The following is a 19,198-nucleotide window of genomic DNA, read 5'->3' as shown; positions in this document are numbered from 1 at the left end:
ATGTATCCAGGGATGGGGCCTCCACCACCTCTCTGGGCAACCTGTTCCAGTGTCTCACCACCCTCATTGTAAAGAATTTCATTCTAATGTCTAATCTAAACCTACCCTGCTCTAGTGTAAAACCGTTGCCCCTCGTCCTATTGCTACATGCCCTTGCAAACAGCCCCTCCCCAGCTTTCTTGTAGGCCCCCTTCAGGTACTGGAAGGCCACTCTAAGGTCTCCATATACTACATTATAAGCTCTCTATTACTATGCTATAGTCAATGCCACGCCAAATGCAGACACAGTGATTAAAAAGTGTTCTGGTTACAGCTCTGCTGATAGTGCCGGTCCATTCACAGCATTTCAAGGCGAGAGGGATGGCCAGTGACAAGGGATGGCTCGCTTATTTTTTGCATTACTATGATGGCTGGCACTAGGTCACTCAAAATTTGCAGGAACAGTAGACATCATGTTGCTAATGAATTTAAGGTACATACCACATACGCTCCTCGGGTGCCAACTGCGCAAGGGGGCATTGCCTGTATGTGGCTTCAGATCCCGCCTCACATTGAAAATTTCAGCCATGTTTGCATCAAAGATGTGCCTAATTTGGGATAAGGCCATTTCCTTGGGTTTCTTTTGCTGGTTGAGGTGTTTTTCTTTTAATTTCTGTTCAGCTCTGAGGCAGAACTTTAAAGGAAGAAATGTGCCTGTACGTATATAAGCTTGAGACGTTTCACACTGGCATCTGTTTCCCAAAGAAACAATGTTGTGAATTCAAAGGAGCAGGATGCATGTTCTAACTGAAATGAATGTACAACCCTACTTTTTTTAATTTTTTTTTCCCTAACTGTTCAGATCGAGGCATGGAAGTGAATGGAGTAGGTACAAGAAGAGTAAGCTCTTCTTAGTCCCCCTGGGTAAGCGGTGCTGTACAACAAAGAAAATTCAGGCTGAGCCTACCTCAGTTGAACTTTTCTTATTTGAAATCAAGATACTACTGAGCTTTTATTTGAAACAATACTGGTACCAAAATGTAAGAAAAAACCTGAAAGTTTCACTTAAGAAATCACACAGAACAGTCACTTGAATTGAAGTTGTTGCAGTATAGGTAATTTTTTTTGTGTGTATGTTTCTCATTGCAGGTATTTTTTGATAGACTTAGAGGGGCCACCTTCGATTGTGTCGACCATGATGGATCATTTAGGACGTGATATTGATGTAATTAGGCGTGCTTTTATAAAGCATCCTGTATCAAAGACAGAAGAATGCAGTGGCATAATCCCAGTCAACTATGAAGATAAACTAATTGCCAAGAAGAAGTGAATATTCCAAATAGCATGTTTAAAACTTTTTTTAAAAAAATTATTTGGAAAACAATTGTGATAACTAATGTCCATCAAAAATAATCAGTTTTGGCCACGTTGTGTATGTGGTATAGTACACTATCTTAAGTTATTGTAACATTTGATGTTTCTCTTTGTTTAAAATAATTTGAATAAGGTTAATCCATATGTTTATCTTGATATTTGTCAACTGTGAAAATTGATTTTCTTTTCTCTTAGAGCATTACACTGATAATGAAGATTTATCCATCATCAGAATGCTAAAAATAGCATTCTTTTCCAAAGACAGATTAGTTCAAAATATGTATATTTACATAAGAGATTAAGAACTCTACAATGTAAATATAGCAGTATGGGATGTGATTTGTTGGAGGTATTTTTTTTGCTTGTTTTTGGAAAAGGTAATAAAAGCGTGATTAAAAATAAAACTTGACTCATTTTTTAAAAGCAGAGAAGGTACAAGAAAAAAAATAACGTACACTGCCAAAAGACACGTCATACTTCCTTCTTTAAGGTAATAACTCCATTCAAAGTACAGGTAAAAAATTATTCTCTATAGAAAAGGCCAGAAACTTCCAGGTGCCACGTTAGAGAATAACTATGCTTATATATCAACAGAAGAATAAAAGATGCTTTGTTTTACCATCAGCAAGACACAGGTGAACATTTCAAACTGAGAAAAACGTCAGGACAAAGGTCTTGGCGTATATTTTGTCTTTCTTTTGCTCTTGCGAAAATCAGAGAAAAAGCAATGCACGTGAAAGATGACATCAGTGTAGTGCGACCTCCTGCAGGTCTGCCGTAAATTCAGTAGTTTCCAGCGGATCTCCGTATTTCCCCCGTGCTACTGAAGGAATGCACTGGCCGTTTCTCCTTCTGAAGGAGTGCGTGTGTATATAGTTATTTCTGTAGAAGAAAGTAAGTTGACACTGATATGTTTTTATGCAAAGAGAATATTCTTTACCTGAGTGAGCTTCATCCAGAAGCCGGCTCCTCTGGCACTCCAGCGTTGTGTGTTGCTGTCCTGATTTGAGGTAAAACAGAACCCAGAGGCCAAGGGCAGATTCCCAGAGACCTGTGACAGGTCTCCTTGGTGAGACTACTCTCTAGCCTGCTGTTTCATCATGGGTTTGTCTCTCTCTCTCATGGAGGTAGCTGGGTCATTTTTTGGGTGGGGGGATGCTGTTTTTTTCCTTGGATGCAGAACTTCAGGGTTGCGGTGGGAATTGTTTCTTCTGAGGGGAAAAAATGCATTAGAAAAACGAAAGAGGAAATTTTCTTTCTGTACATCTTTATTTAGGAAACATGAATGCGCGCGTTTTGGTGGGTTTTGGATTTTTTTCTGTTTTTTTTTTTTTTTTCCCCCCTGCTTTTAAATCTACTTTTCTTTTAGGAGCAGACTGTCCATTTTGTCTCTTCTTTCCTGGAAAAAATGTTGGAAGAACAGAGGGAATGCACTGCATGCTCACTGAAGCTGGATCTGTATTACACGTGCTTTTATTTTTGCGGTTACCGCTAGTTTCAATCACGTGGTTGCTGTCTGCACCGATACCTGCTCCAGGCAGAGCTTTTCCTATCAATGATTTTTGCTTGTAGGAGAGACCTTCCTTCCATACAGGTGTGAGCTCAGCCAGGAGGAGCCGTAGGTTTGTAAGTCTGTGCTGTGGGTTTGGCTCCCTGAGCTGCCCTTTCCAGTGGGCTGCCGAAAATTCAGCTTCACAGCATAGAAAGCGCAAACTACAAATAGGAAAATATAGAATGCTTTAAAGAATGTGTCTTCTCAGAAGCTTTTCTTAAATAGCAAGTGGATGGAAAGCCTATAGTTTAAAGTCACTTTGCTTCTGACTAGGACTTTGGGGCCTAGATTTTGTTTGAGTAGAAAGGAGAATATATAAACTTTCAGCTTCACAAAATGAGCAAGATATTGTCAACAGAGGCTGTACACGTATAAATGTTGTATGTTTGTCTTTATTCAATTTCCTTTAGCATAGTATTAAATTTTTCATTTAATTTGTTCCATTTTCTAGGTTGATGCCTGCATTCAGTAGCAAAATCCTAGACGCTCATTAGAGATGAGCCTGTCATATTATTATTAAATACGTGACATCATTTGTTGTGAATTAGGACCTTTGGTCAGTCAGACATTCATGCCCCTCTTTTCTGGGGGGCCTATTTCAGATCTTAGCAGAAGATCGATGGATGCCAAGAGCAGAAGACTTGGGGTCCCGAGTCCAGCTCATCCCAAGAGCAACTGAGCAGCGGCACATCTCTCAGAGCCACAGCTGATCCCAAAGATCCCAGCTCTGAGGGAAAGTGGTCTCCAGTAGGCCACAAAAGAAGGCGTAAGGAGATGATACCAAGGCTGTTTTCCTGTCTTCTGAAGGGGAGTGACTGAAAGTCAGCTTGGCCTTTGGGGTAGAAACACTGCCGCTGAAACTAGTGGCCACAAGCAGAGTCATGCTTGCCGGACTGGTGCGTGGTTACATGAGCACTGGTGCTTTCTCAGCAGCAGGATTTATTTATAAAAAGTCTGCTGAATAGCTGGCTCTCAACTGGATGTACTATTTTCTTCATAATTGATAGTTTCTAATATGAACTTTTTTTTTTTTAATAGGGGGTGGGGTGGGGGAGGCTAAGGAAGAAGTCTTGGGTTGCAATTTATTTAGGCCAGTCAGCCACCCAGACTGGTAGTTAGCTATTTTGGGAAGCTAATGCATAACAGTGTGCGCCTTCTCTCTCAATAGCTCCAAGCGCAGGAATGGACACTGGAGTATATCAGAAGATTTGAGCAGTTCTGGGTTTGAGCAAACAGTCTGGGTTGTGCCATGGAAGAAAGCGAGTAACTGTACCCTGAAGGGTCATAAATTCTTCCTGCAGAGGAAGGGAAACCTTAGCACGGCTTTCAGATGTGTTTGCCTTTTTGGTTGTCGATAGCTGGTTTGTCCCACTGGGCTGTAAGCAACTCTTGATCTCCAAGAATAAAATTTCAGGACGCTATGTGGTGTTGCTGGAGAGCCAGAAGAGTCTGTGCAGCCAAACCATGGCCAAATACCTAAAATGTCAAACTCCATTGGTATTACCAAAGGCCTAAACAGTTTGAATACCAGTACTTTAAATTTTGTTTACTGAAGAATCCGATAGTGAAGCTCTTCAACCCTTCTTTAGATTATGTTCCCAAGTGTATAAAATAAGTAGTTTTATGCTCCTAGATACTCTGGTTTTCTTGTTTGTGGATTGCGGACAAACACTGAGTTGGGTAAGTATTAAAATAACAACTGACAGTTTTCCTGGCTCAGGAATGTTTTCTCCGTCTTAACCTTCAGCAAACAAATGAGCATGAGTGGTTTTATGGTGAAGATCTTAGGTATGTCTTCAATCACTCCTTTTTTTCTGATCTTCTCTCTCTCTCTCAGCTGAGTCTTGCGCGCTGGAGGTTTCTTCAGCAGACTGAGGGCTCTGCATCATCAAAGCACTCAGCACTCCGCTTGCAAAGCGCTCGCTGTGGCCACTGGCTTGACCCCAGGAGGTTTGTGCACGCAGTGATTTACTCCCAGTGTGGACCCAGAGCCTGTGCATCTTCCGTACGTCTGACTAGCCTGTCAAAATCCTGTTTGTTGATAGTGTGAGCTTAAAGAATTTCAGGATCCTCAGTGTCAGCAGCATATTTCTGTCATTAAATGTTTTAACGGCACTCTGAAAATCATCTTTCAGCAGGACTTCTACTTATAAGCAAGCTGTTGGAGCTGCAGGCTGAGCTGGGTACAACAAACGCGCGGGGATGTATTGCTTTGGAAATCATCTGAATGATTTAGAATCAGTTAGAATGGCAACAGTCGACGTGACTCATGGGCTCCTACCGTTGAATCTGGGCTTTGATCACTGAAACACATCACCTGTCACTTAACGAGATCAGTTTCTGTTTAATAAGTTGCTACACTCTGTTAGGAAGGAAGACTCTGAAATGTAAAGCAGTCCTGTCGGAGCCATAGAAATTTCTCTTCAGGCATGGCCAGTCGGCCTCCCATTCTTTCCGCTCAGAGCGGCTCCTAGGATCTGTCCAGCACTGCCCACGGCTCCAGCAAAAATGTTGAAGAACCATAAGGCAAAACCCCTCCAGATATTTGGAACCCAGGGCATGTAATCATTGGCTTAAAAAATCGTAAGCGTTGCTTAAAATGTGAGGTTCTTTTTATTGGCCTTTTGGATTTTATGATTCACTTTTTTCAAACTTTGTTGCTGGCGTGATTTTCACGTAACATCTGACTGAGGAGCTCTTAGAGAAAAAACCAGCTAGAGCAAATCAGATGCTTGACAAATTCATTGGGACTGGTGCTGTGTCCCTCCACCCAGTGAAACAGAACAAGGGAAATTAAAAAGGGAGTCATTATTGTGTCCTTTCCAAGAATTCTGAGGTTCAAATAGGATAAAAGCGAGAATTGATACGGAGCCAAGGCATGCATTTTCCCAACTGCTGCACGAAGGAAAGATTAAAAATGTGTTACTCTCCATGACCTATGTAGTGTGTTGCTTTCGTAGTGCTGCTTCAACAGACCTTTAAAAACACACAGGCTGCAGCTGGTGGACTACCTTAGGCTAATGCTGCTCCTCCTTGCACAGCTATTTGTGCAACGCTGCGGAGGAGTGGGAGAGTCACCACTTATTGAATGCTGGTTAAGAGGGGGAGTGATGCATTGACAGATTCCAGTTCTGCAGTATTCAAGGTTGCCTTCTAAAAGTGTTTTTAATGGGAGGTAATGCTCACTGTGAACCTGGGAGAGTTTTCGTCCCGGTTATTTTTGCACTGTGCTTAGGCTGTCAAGTCAACCTTGTTTGGAGAATGCTAGCTGGCACATAGAAAGTCTGGCTTATTAAAATCTTCAACACGTTTGTGTTGAGGGTGGTTTTGGGGGATAGTGCGGCGCCACTGAATCAGTAAGAGGCCTCTGGCTGAGTTCTGTAGGAGCACATATATCCTGACAGTACGATGCACTTCCTCCCAAGGGGAATCCTTTAGCCACCTTGGCAGGGTTTGCAGACTTCTGAACTTTTGCTGATGAAGATTCACACGGCACTTCTGCGCAGGGGCTGGTTGCTGCACCTTGGAAAATGCCTAACGCATGCAGGGCTCTCTGTGATAGTGAGGTAAGTTTGGCTCAATTTTCTGCTGAGGGCTGGCCTGGAAGTAACGTGCAGGGAGAAAAAGGCTTTGACTTTCCCTTCACAATTCACCTTGAAAGCGGCAGTGGGGTGCGGCAGGGTGGAGAAGGCTTGTTGCATACTCGGTGTTCTCGCAGGCTGTCTGCTCCACTGTTTTTCGTATGTGGCGGGCAGAATGAAAATGTCATATATAATCTGTTCCATCTGCATGCATTGGTACCTGGGAGATATACGACTGAGGAAAATGTAAAGAGCAGGATGTTTATTATCTTATTAAACCATGGGCATCATTCCCATTCTCTTGCTCAGTGAGTGGGAATGTCATGAAAGAAATTCACTCCTTAAATGTCAAGGAGGTAGGCACCTTAGAAGCACTAGGATCCATAGCACTGGGATGGAGTGGTGAATGGGGCCGAGCAACTCATTCAACAGTAAGTGGCTCCAGCCATGGTCATAACGGACCACACTGGGTGAAAAGCGTGATGAAAAAGGGTGTCAAAGGAGTAAAAGGTCTGTGTGGAGAAGCTGAAGGGACCCATGCTAAGTACAGGCCCCAGAGGCGCGTAGGAATGTTGGGGGGAAAACCCAAAGCGTGTCCCTCCCTCCTGCCCTGAAGCAGTCTGTATGTTTGCACAGAGGAGTACTGGAGGCAGCTGGTGGGTATGGGTCTGTGCCCAGCATGCTCAAAGTGTAGACACAAGACTTGTGCTGCATCAGCATGCTGGAGGAGAATCAAACCAAAATTGTTTGATCCTCCAACTTGCTAACTATGAGGCAGGGTAGGATATTGCAAGTTGTACCAGCCACTGGAAAGTGCAAATGGTTTGCTTTAGTAATCCCTGTAATCCCCTATAAATAATGCCCTCCCCTATATTGATGAAAAAAATTACATAACAGCTACACCCAGCCAAAGGGAAAAAATTAACGAAACAAAAAAAATCAACCAGTGTACTCGTGATGCTGGTCAGATTCATCTGAGCCGCATTAGGAGAGCTTAGGATTCCTGCCAGAGAAAAGAGGACTACCATCAGGAAGGAAAATCTATGTAATCTTGAGCTGGAAAAGTAGTTTTGAAGAAACTCCAGACCCCGAGGCTTGCTTTGTCAGGATGCAGGCTGAGCTGGAAGGTGGGGGATTGGTACATTGGGTCATGTTCAGCTACTCCTTTATGGGGACTTTCACCCTGTCCAGTAGTCAGGTCAGTAGTAGCTGCCCCTGTTTTGATGTGGTGGCCCTTCCATGTTCCACGTGCACAGAGAAATTGCTACTGGCTTGCACTGACACCCTCGTTAAGCTTCACTGAAAAGTGATTTAGTGGATCAGGAGACAGAGCTGTGGAGGGTTTCTCTCAGCGGGCTGGATATACTGGCAGAGCTGCTGGGAGATATTTGCAGTGCATCTGAAAGAAACTTTATTCTCTGGTTAGAGAATTACAAAAGCACCATCAATTGCCAACTGATAGGCCTAAGATTTGACTTTAAAAGATGCGTATTTCTTCAATGTACATGTAGATGCTTGGGGTTGTCCTGAGATCTTACCGTGTCTCAGGCTGTGCTTTGGGCTACAATCTGCAGGGACTCGCCTGTGATTGACAGAGCTGACAGTAATGCCCATTTGATGGTTGTTGGATATGCCATAGGGGTTATGGAGTGCACAGAGAGACGTGGCCGGTGAGTGCTGGTGCTGCATCTGCCTTTCTCCTTCCTCCTTTTCTGCCTTAGCCACCACCTGAGAAGCAATTCCCCACCATCCTCTGCCAGCCCTGCCCGGAGACTGCCAGCTCAGCTGCCTGAACTTCTTGTGAGACCTGGGCTTAAATGTTGGTGGCAAGCCAGAGTGAGGTGTGGGCAGGTGGCCTGTGGTAGAGATCAGGGGTGTCACAGCTGGTGAACAGGTAGGCCAGAACCAGAGTCACTTTGTGGATCCTTATAAGTAAGTGCCGCCTCCTCTGTCCCCAGGAAATGAGTTGCATTGCCTGGGGTGTCCTCATTGCTCTGACCATGTGCCAGGAGGTCCATTCCCTCACTGGGCAGCCGATGCCTGCCTGAGTTGGAGACAGCACCAGGTGGGCTAGTCTCCCTGCAGCACCCTGGCTTTCCAGGGTGGACGGAGAGGGCTTGGCTGAGACAAGGAGGAAGAGGAGTGATAGCCTTGTGCGTGACAAAATGGTGTCAGGCCCGTGCGTGCGGTTCTGTGCCCATTGAGGCTCGCTGTGCCGACTGGTGCTGCCTGGGCTCTGCGTGGGTGGAGGAAGTCCGGGGGCCCGGTGGCAGGGTGAATAGCAAGTGGGACTCGCCTCTGGTGCCAGATCTTGCCGTGGTCCCCTGGCACTGGTGCACTGGGTGACGTGCGACTTCAGAGGAGACGCAGTGTCTGTGGCGGGACAGGGAGCAGTTTGGTTGTGCAGTGGTTTGGCCAGCGCTGTGTTATCCTGTGGGTGCGTGAGGGGTTTGGGCAACTCTGTGAAAGCCACCGATGAGGTTCTCAGCCTGTCATACTGAGGGGCTCCCGTGGCATCTCTGCAGACAGTCTGAGGCCAGGGCAGGATGGAGGGTTGTGGAAGGGATGCCAGCAAGCATGCCAACAAGGCAGTGTAGATGCAGCCCATCTTTCCCGTTGAAGAAGGCTGCGGCAGGTTTCTCTGAAGGCTTTCTGTGCTCGGTGGGTGAATCACTACCGAGAAGTGCGGCACTTCTTGTGTAGGTCTGTGCTGCCGGCTTCTCCCCAGCCTCCGCTGACACTGAGTAATCGCTCAGAGACGAGTGGGGCCAATGACTGTGAAGAGGATTGTAAATCACAGCATCATAGTCACTCCTGCACGTGACATTCTGCTTGACCTCTGGGAACTCTAAAAACAGCTGTGGTCTAAAACCCCCAGTTAATTGCACTGTGAAGAGCAAGAGCCCCCTCTGAGTGTTATTATGATTTGAATTACATGGTCCTTAAATGCTGGCATTTAAGAAAGTACAATAGTGGTCTTCCTCATGTGAGAATCCACAGAAATGTTATGAGTTCTTTAAATGGTAAATGTGGCCAACCCACGGAAGCCAGTTGGAGTTCATGGTAGATGGTTTTACCAAAAGTATTTGCTAAGGTATTTTTGTGAGGATGAAAACTAAGAAGTCCAGATGGTCAGCAAGGTATCTCATTCTTGGAAACACATGCATATGGTTTGTTTTATTCCTATGTCATTGATTTCTCCTTGGATCTGGGGGAGAACATGTATTTACTTTGGCCTGCCCTCTTGATTTCATTCTGACTGCTTACTTGCACAAAGCTAAGCGCGTACCTGAAAATTTGCAGGATCAACAACTTGCTTGGTCTTGTCCACGTCCAAAAATCAGAGCTTCTTGCAGAGTCCTCCTAAAAGATTTCTAACACATGCTCCTTGAAAAATAATAGGTTGGGGCTTTTTTTTTTTTTTAAATCTTGAAAATAGTCTAGCAGGTTAACCACATACCATTTACTTTCTTATTCAGATGTCAGTTTTTCCTCAGACTTGGGTGAAAATAAAAATTTTGGAAGATTTTACTGAGAGTCTAACCATTTTTACTTTGATCAGTGCTAGCAACAGAATTCTTTAAAAAAAAAAAAGAAGCAACTTTTGGCAGAGAAGACTCACTAGGTGGGCCAATTAACTTTAATGAGTTTTCTCCTCTTTGCTACGTGTGTCCATTATTTCAAAATACCTTGTAGAGTTCAGTTGAGAGTCTTCTGGAGTTTATGGAAAGCCTGTTGGCTTCTCCAGGCTGGCATATTTGCAGGCATGCTTAGGGAAAAATAAAGACTTTTTCTGACTTCAGATAAACAGATGTCATTTTTTTCTGACGTCTTTCAAAGTTCTGTCCCTAATCCTCTTTTTTCCCTTGTCCAGTTATTTGTAGGTTTTCTACAGTACATTTTGCCATAAAGAATTTCAGTTTGATTTTTAAATTTGAGCCTCATTGTCAGGAAACAAACCATTTCAAACAGGATATGTCAATCCTCTTTCTATTGTAGGAAACTCTGTAATTTAGAGCTACTTGCACTTAACTTGACTTTCAAGCTGTTCCAGGTGTCTTTCTATAAATAAATTAATTTTCACATACTCTTCTACACTTCTCTCATCTCTTCTTCAATGCATTTCTGAATCAATTTCTTCTCTTTTGTGTTCTTCTAATTGAGCACTTCTATCATTGTCCATGGCCGGTGAGCTGTTAGAGGAACTTTCTGTCATGTCTCTGCAGAGATTATGGAGGAGATTCAGGTGAGCTGTACAGCAAGCCACGAAGCATTTCTTTACAACTGCATTCTCGTGGCTTTGTAGTGTTGTACACACCTTAAGGGCCAGAAGGTGCCTTAAATCATTTAGTTTAATCTACTGGCTCTCACAGGCTCTACTTACTGCCATACTCCAACCTGTTTTAAGTTGGCCCAACAAGGTTGGTTTGGCATAGATTTTCTCTCTGAAAGGTAACCAAATTTCAAATGAAGATTTCAAGTGAAAACTGATCTAGTCCCTCCTCTGGAGAACTTCTTCCACTGGTTAATCACTCTCACTGTAAAACATGAATGTTGTTTCTGCCTGGCTTCCTACCACTTGCCATCTGTTTGAGAGAAGCAGATTCCCACTTTCGGGTTTGAGAAATCCATAGATTTAGTTTCTGAAATGCATCTTCTCCTTGTCTCATGAGCTTAAAAAAAAAAAAAAAAGGAAGATGAGCTATCTGGTTCTTCACTCTCCCAATGACATGATAAAAGCAACTGATCTCTTTGATATCAAATGGTTTTAAGGTAATGCTTTTTAGGTGCAGGTCTTTTCCAGATCTGCTCACTGTCTTCGCTAGCCTTCACACCATCTCTGGTGTTGCTTTTGTAGACAAGCGTCTCCACATCCTCCACCATCAAGAGAGTGGAAGAAGCACAAAGTAGAAGGTGTAAGCTTGGAATAAAGGCACCATGGGACACTGTGCCTGTCACCTTCAGAACCAGAAGTCCAGCTGTATTCGTAAGAAGGCTTGTTTGTAAGTCTTATGCTGCTTGTGATTATATTTCTTTGATGTACAATTAGTACATTATTAGGAACAGTCTTACGAGATGCTTTGCAGGAAAAGTCATCTATATTTATATAGCTATTATGTTTATTTGTAGCTCCGTAGATATTACCAGCAAGTAAGTCTATTCTTTGCAAGAGCCTTTCCCTGGAGGATTAGTAGGAGGCAAGATATCTCATTTATCAAGAGAAAAAGGGAGAGAATCTGGGTAAATAAAAGATACCAAAACTGGAGTAAGGGAGAGAAGGATGGCCAAACTTCGTATTTTTCAGCAAAAAAAGGGAGAGACTTGAAGCAAAGGAAAATAATGAAATAGTTTGAGAAAACACTTGACTAAAAAACCCAAGTGGTCTAATGAGGAAGAATAAAATTCAAGAGAGTGGTGGAAGAAATGAATTGTACAAATAAATCATCCAAATTATGGCCTTTGGTAGTCTTATATTTGATTTCCTAAGTTGTCCATAAATTGTTTGAGATCAAAAGGTATAAACATAGCAAATGTATGTGTAGTTTCCAGTTACTTTAGGCCATATCTTCACACTTTAGCCTAAACTTGCAGTTCACACTCCCTGTGTATTGGCTTTCTCTGTACCTTACCTGGAGTACAGCAGTTTGCTCTCTAGGCAGGAACGGGTAGTTGTAGAAGGGGATTAGCTTACTCCTGTGGGCACTTTTGATGTTACCAGCTCATACCACTTACACCTCCAAGCTCAGGTCTGGACTCCATGCCAGCCACCTTGACAGTGTGGATGAAGTCAAGGTGACCAGAGATGAATATTTGTTACTACAGCTGTGAGATCTGCCTGACTAAGAAGGCCCTTGTGTGACCCACCACTTCCAGTTTGCTGGCAAAGAACTTCGACAGCCTTCAGGATTGACGGCCTTGTATTTGGACTGGTGTGGCTAAGAAAAAGCCTGTCTTCTGCAGATAGGGATGTTGCAGGTTGAAATAGAGAAGGTAAGAATACAGAGCAAACCCTAATATCAAGAACCCGAGTGGTCATAAAAGGCTAGGATCTTGGGTTTATATCTAATAAGCTGGTATCTAAACCTAGGAGAAGCTCTCCTGACTCAGATCATGTCCCGTTACACTGGAGACTCTTTCCTTGGCACTTCCATGAAACCTTAGGCTTGGTTACTTGGCTGGGGACAGATACTAGAGCTTTAGTTTCAATGTAAAGCAAAAATGTTTCAACTGTTTGCCCAGCAGTAAGAAGTTAACCAAAATCTGGGCACCAACGCTTGTAAGACAGGTTCTGATAGTCTTCTAATGCCTTCCCACAGCAACCTGCATCTGTGTTTTCTGGCTCTTGTACTAGCTGCCCATTCACTGCTTGTACACCTAATGCTGCCTGCTGGCATATGGCACACCTGCCTAGCATTTCAGTCGTTGTATCGTGAGACTCCATTTCTGTGCTGCTCTGCTCTCTGCAGACAGCTGCAGAACATGCTGTCCCAGTCTGCTGACAGTGGACCAGAAGATCACACTCTGGGTTGTAGCTAACGACAACAGGGAACATCCTTCTGGAAGGGTCACTCAGCTTCCGTACTTCTGTGGAAAATTGCCTGGGAAGGGATTGGCATGAGGATGGGGTGAGAAGGTCTTAAGGGTGGAGAGTGCCCACTGCAAGGCAAGCAATAATAACTATGGGTCTCTGCCTACCAGCTTTTACTGTAGGGAGTTAGTCCACCCTGAGCCTGTAAGCCGTTCAGCCCAGGATATCTGAAATTTAGAGCCTCACAGGCATGCAGGTACTAGGCTTTTGCTGAAACTGCTACCTATGTTATCTTATAGGGCCAGGACCTGAGCACCCTCTAAATCCCTGAATGAAATCTGGGTCAGTGCAGTTCCAGTATGGCCATGGATGTTTAGATAAGAGGTGCATGTAGCTCTGTAGACAAATACTCAAGAGCTGCTATGTCCGAGCAAGGGCAATGAAAATGCTTGAGGGCGAGCTGTTAGTTTCCTTAAATTATCTCCTGCTTTGCACTGCGGCTTTAAAAAAAATGTTTTATTTCCTCTACTGGGCAGCTGTACCTCAGGAATAGACAGGAATGTGCTAATGTGCATGTGTGCTTACACAGTTTTGCAGAACCAGCTGAGTTTGTAAAACTCTGAAAAACACTTGGAGATGAAAGGCTGCATCTGAGTGTGCGTCATTGTAACCCCTATGAGCTTTATAGATGCACAGAAATGAAATTAACGGCTTATTTTAAAAGCAGGTGCCAGAGTTGCCCTGCACGTAATGCTCTGTCATCCTCAGGTTGTGAGAAGTCCCCCTCGTTTCTCATTGTTGGCAGCTGTGCTCAGGGTAGGGTTTGTAGGGAGATGTTACGACACGAGAAAATCTTCCCCCACCGCACCACCACGTATTAGTGAAATGGTTTCCTGTCAAATCAGGGATGGCAGTAAGATACAGATCTTGCGTCCTCCAGCCTCAAACGTTTATTTCCCCGGAGGAGACACGGGGTTTTGTTGTCACTGCCAGAGGCTGCCTCCGACCTCAGCCCGTTGCGGAGTCTGTCTGGAGCGGGTTCTCAAAATCCAATCTCAAGCACAGCGGGGGGCTGCTTCTGGTGATGAAGCTGTTTTCTCTGCTCCACTCTTCATTAGGAGAATTTCTTCTGTTTATGTAAATGGGCTTCCTTACATCTCAGGCTCTCTGCGAGGTGGGGAAAGAGAGAAAATGAGCACCAACCGGCTGACTTGCTTCCTGCCAGCACCTTAGTGATAAGCATGGAGATGTTCATCCTTCATGTAAGAGCAAAGGATGGCAGTGGCCGCGCCCAAAAAGTCTCGTGTCCACCTTGCTGCAGGGCTCAGCAGCCAGCAGCAGGAGGGGGCCCTGGGCATGGGTCAGTTTTGGGGTGTGCGGGGAGGGGCAGCCATGATGTGAGCAATGCCTGTCCGGCGGCCTCCCGACAGTGGGGACTTCAGGCACTACTGTCCACCCATTTGGACCCTGAGTTTAAAATGTCCCTTTATTTATGTATTTATTAATTTTTACTTTTTTTTTAGTTCCTTAGGACAACAGTTAGGTAAGTCCTGGCAGGGCCTGAGGGGCAGGTGGGGGCCCGGTGGCTCCTGGGGGCGTAATGGCCGCCACGCGCCGCTGCGCGCATTGCAAATGGTGTGTTGAAGTCCCAGAAACCTGAGCACTCCCTTTTTTTCTGTCTTTTGTTTTTGTTTTTTTTTTTTTCTGGTGAAACCTAATTGGATAAAATCTGCCTTGCAGTTCAGGCAATGGAAATGCTTGAGCCCTCTTTGAAAAACGCCAGTATTTCAGTGCGTTACTTCGCTGCGGGCCCGCTGCTGGTTCTGCGGAGCTGCCCTCCGCTGCCTTATCTTCCAGGAGGAATGTGCTTCTGTGCTTCTGCGCGACTGCAGCTCGCGGGTGTTTCACCTCTTTTCTGCACTTCACAGCTGCAAATTCCAGTTTTATCTTTGCTCGGCGGTTCAGTGGGTCCCGGCCGGGTCGCTGGAGCGGACGGATAGCATTTCGGGCTTTTTGCTTTCGTTGCAGAGGCATAGGCAGAGCTAAAGATGTTGCACAAGTGCGTTTCCCTACAAATGGAAAAAGTCACGAAGCGGCCATGTGTTGAATTTGGCTGTCTCGGCATTTTAAATGTGCTGGGGCAAATTAATCGGGTATTATCCTCGTATATTCCAGGTCATCTGAAGGTTATTAGAGAAAACTTAGAGATAAGGTGTGATTGTTAATTAGTAGTAACACAGAAGTGTTTTAAAAAATGGAAGAATTTGGTATATTTTTTTTATCACTTCCTTCTCTTAGAGAAAGATGTTTTCTGAGCCGATCTGTTTTCTGCTATTCTCACAGAAGTGATCATATCAGCTTCAAAGAAAAATGCTTTCATCAGTAAGATGGAGCCAGATTTGGGCTCAAAAATTGCAACAGAATGAAATGGATTGCTACTCTTTTCCTCCTGATGCACATTTTGTTTTGGAAAATAACCTAATTTTACATAATTGTAATGTTCTTTTTTACTTAAAAATTTTTTTTGTTTTATTTTGTGTTTTTCATTGTTTTAAACTCTTTCTAGATATTGTATGTGCTGTTAGCATTGATGTAGCACATACAGTATGACATGCAGTTCAAACATTCTATCACTTAAACTTTTTCTTTTTATTTTAAATGTAATTTAGAGTATCTTCTGCTCAGTGCTTACTGAAATATTTTATCTTCCTTTCTTTTCTGTGTCAAAGCATCAAACTATCCTATAAGAGAAAAAAATATGTTTTGATCAGTACTAGGCAGCAACTGCCCTTAATGGTTTTAAAAATAACACTTTTTGTTAGAGTAGGATATTTAAATTATGATATGTCATATTATGACATGTCGGTATTAGTCAGTGCATAATTCTATTGATTAGTCATGAAATAACAGGAAAATATGAAGTAAGAGAACTTCCATAAAATAGAATATATTTTAAAATGAAAATTCAAAGTCCTAAAATTGACTCTGAAAACCAGATAGGTCTTAATTCTTGTTTTCCTCCAGATAGTCCATTTATTGAGAAACTGATGAAATATTTGGTTTTATCCTTGGATCAAAACCCAATTTCAAAATGTCAAGCTTTGATGAGACAAGAAGTTCTGAGTTTCGATCAGCTCTGAAATGAATGTATGCTGTTGGAACTACAGTCCTAAAATGACCTCAGGTAATTTTTTTTCTCTTGTCCATATTTTATGACTTCATGCTGCTATACAAATATTGCGTAATATCAATGATCATCATACATGGAGAATTTTACTTTTGTGAAACTGTCCTGTAGAGATTTTATGAGTAGAACAGAGTTTTATTTATGGTAGCATTTAAAACTGCTGAAAAGCTCTACAGAGCATCTGAGACACAAGATCAATTTTAAGTATGTGCCTAAGTTCCTTTTGACAGCAAGACAACTTAAGCATGAGCGTACAGATAAGCAGGTGATTATGCTGGAAAGGCCACCACATTCCCCTGACCTTCCCACTGAAATGCTTGTGGTACTAATGCCGCTGCAGTTGCATGCTGTGCCAGGTTGATCATCTGAAAACCGACCCAGCAGGAAAAAAAAAAAGAGCTGTTTGCAGATGAATTGGTTCCCTGACCTGGATCACTGTTTGGCTACTTGATTTCTTCGTGCACAAAAGCCTTGGGTAGGGAGCAGGAACGTGCTGATGTGCTGCAGGGTAAAGGCAAGAGCCAAGCGGCCTCAGCCAGTGGCAGCATAGACTTGTATTGGAGTAAAGCAACCACGTAAGTACAGCCTAAGTAACTTCAAGCTTTGTTTACTTGTGTGCATAAGACAGAACAAGTACATACAACGCCACATGAGAACGATGGTTACAGATAAACATAACACCCGTTTCCTCCACCCCCAAACAAACAATTCCAAAGCATGTGTCCTTTTGTGGCCAAAGAATGAGAGTATTGGGAATGTGAAAACGGGAGTACCATGTAATAGTCAATGTCTATCTACTTTTAACTCTTTCCTCATGCCTTTCCTGTGACAGCGCCTAGTGAATTCAAACTGCTGCCTGCATGTCTATTAGATAGCGCCCCATGCAGTGTACGTGAATGCAGAGTGCTGACGAGCCCAAGCCCTCTGTATACATGGGAAATGAGCTGCTGATCTAAGCAGATAAGGCCTTGTAGCCACCACAAAGTTTGCCTAGCTTCATCTCTGAGTGCTGGGGCCACTACCTGTCCCTGCCTGTGTAGTGGCAAGAGGACAGGAGTGTTACCTCAGCAGCCTTGGGTGCATTTTGTAGTTTCTAGTGACTGCAGGCATTTTACTCTTGGGTGCTAACAGCTGGGACAAGTCACAAATGCCTTGCAGAATATCCAAGGAGGATTTCAATGAGGACATGCTCTCAGTTTACTCTTCTGGATCCTCTCAGCTTAACATTTACCACACTAGGCCTGGAAAGATTGAGTCATAATACCGGTACTCAAAACATTTTATCTACCATCACATTAAAACGCATTAAATGCACTTACAGTTAATGGTGTTAGATAACTGAATAGCCTCATTGGAATTGCCTTCCAGTTTGTGGGTACAGTCAATCCACCCTGTTTCTGGTGCTGCAGTTAAATGTCGTATTCTTTACACCTTTGCACTTCTCCAAGCTTGTCCCAGTTATTTCTCACACCTCACTGCATAAATAACTTATTTTGTCTCTGATTTGATGGCATAATTGCGTGTGTGAGTACTCCTTAACCTGTTCCAATCAAAGTGAGTCTACTGTGGCAGCAAAACCCTACTGTATAAACTGTTTAAATTAACTTAGCTTATTTTGACTGAGTTGGCAGATGGAAGAGGACAATAGGAGGTCAGTGATCAGTAGTGACTTCTGTGATGCTGACTTTGAAATGAGGTGACCAGTGCCTTTTCCCAGCTGTGCCTGCACCTCCGCTTATGTAGGAGGCTAGAATGATAATCTCTCTGCATTGTTCTGCAGGCTATTTCTTCTACAGCCAAAATATCTTAGTTCTTTGACTGCCCTCAAACCCTGAGTCAGGGTACCCTGGGCTCATCTGAAGTGGCACGTATAGCCCTTTGCTGCGCTGATGCAGTTCTGGCAGCGTTCTGCAACGATGAAAGACAGTTTTTCTCTGCACTGTGCATTATTTATGAGTGTTAAACTTTGCTTGGCATCATATAGCTACTGTCCATCCCTCTGGAAAATCTTATTGCCTGACTAACCTAAATAACTGTGCACCGTTTGGAAATGTTGCTGCCACCCTGCCTAATTCCCTTTCCAGGTCATCGGTGCCTGTGTTTAAAGACAGCAGACCTAGGATGACCACTTTTGGCCATGAGGAAAATTGACTCTTGATTTTCATGTCATTGCTTTCTGATTTTTAGATCATTTTTGCTGCATGAGATTACCTGGTCTCACAGCCTAGGATCGTTTTGGACGTGGACACCTGAGTGAAAGTCACTCTGTTAGAGTGGCATAGAGAGCATCAGAAGATTAGCTGATGAATACTGCCTCATTAAACTGCAGTGATTCTATCACAACCACCCCACAGCTGCAGTGACTTCTGCAGTGCCTTTGCTGGCAGTCTTCAGAGTGCCTGCAAAGCTTTGGCAAATGGTTCTCCGGTGCCTTTACCAACATGTTCTAGAAAATAGATGACACATGATTTTTGTAGGACAGAAACCACGTTTGTGAGAAATAGCAATGTCTGAGTGATCTTCTGGGGACACCTTTCTCTTTTTAAACTATTTTAACCTGTGAGGCCTAGTGGTGTCTAACTCAGCTCTTCAGCTTTCTGAAAAAAGGGTACCAAACCGTGCTGTTCTCCCAGATGCTGAAACAGGAACTGTTTTTAATGAGTTTACTTATTTCTGTAAGAACCTGACCTGATTTCACCCAGACTCATGAAGATAAACCTAGGAAGCGGGTACTTTTAAAACTCATTTCTGTGCTGTAGCATAAGCCACTAATGCTGACACATTCATCTCCTAGTCAGACTGGTTTAGGAGCTAAAAAATGCAGGTTTGGGATAAGTATCACTTCAACATCTTTAGTGCTAAAGATGGATGGAAAGGAATCCCTTAGCTTCTCAGAGATGTAGTCTTTGCTGTGCTTATTTCCCTAAAGCCTCACCAATCTAGTGAGTGCCCACGATACTTCACACATTTCCTGGAGCAGATTCCATTTCAGATTC

The 19,198-nt window shown here is 43.6% G+C and overlaps 1 protein-coding gene across 1 annotated transcript in view; it reads left to right on the top strand.

Annotated features, from left to right (window-relative positions):
• MRPS6 (mitochondrial ribosomal protein S6) overlaps positions 1-1,770 on the top strand; it is a 46,207-nt gene extending 44,437 nt beyond the window's left edge. Inside the window, exon 3 of the mRNA XM_063346051.1 lies at positions 1,129-1,770. Within this exon, the coding sequence (XP_063202121.1) occupies positions 1,129-1,309 (181 nt within the window). The 3' untranslated portion in view covers positions 1,310-1,770. The remainder of the gene's footprint in view (positions 1-1,128) is intronic.
• Positions 1,771-19,198: the final 17,428 nt, after the last annotated feature.

This window comes from Chroicocephalus ridibundus, chromosome 1 (genome assembly GCF_963924245.1).
Source record: "Chroicocephalus ridibundus chromosome 1, bChrRid1.1, whole genome shotgun sequence".
In the NCBI taxonomy this organism is placed as follows: Eukaryota; Metazoa; Chordata; class Aves; order Charadriiformes; family Laridae; genus Chroicocephalus; species Chroicocephalus ridibundus.
This window is presented reverse-complemented; position numbering and strand designations above follow the sequence as displayed.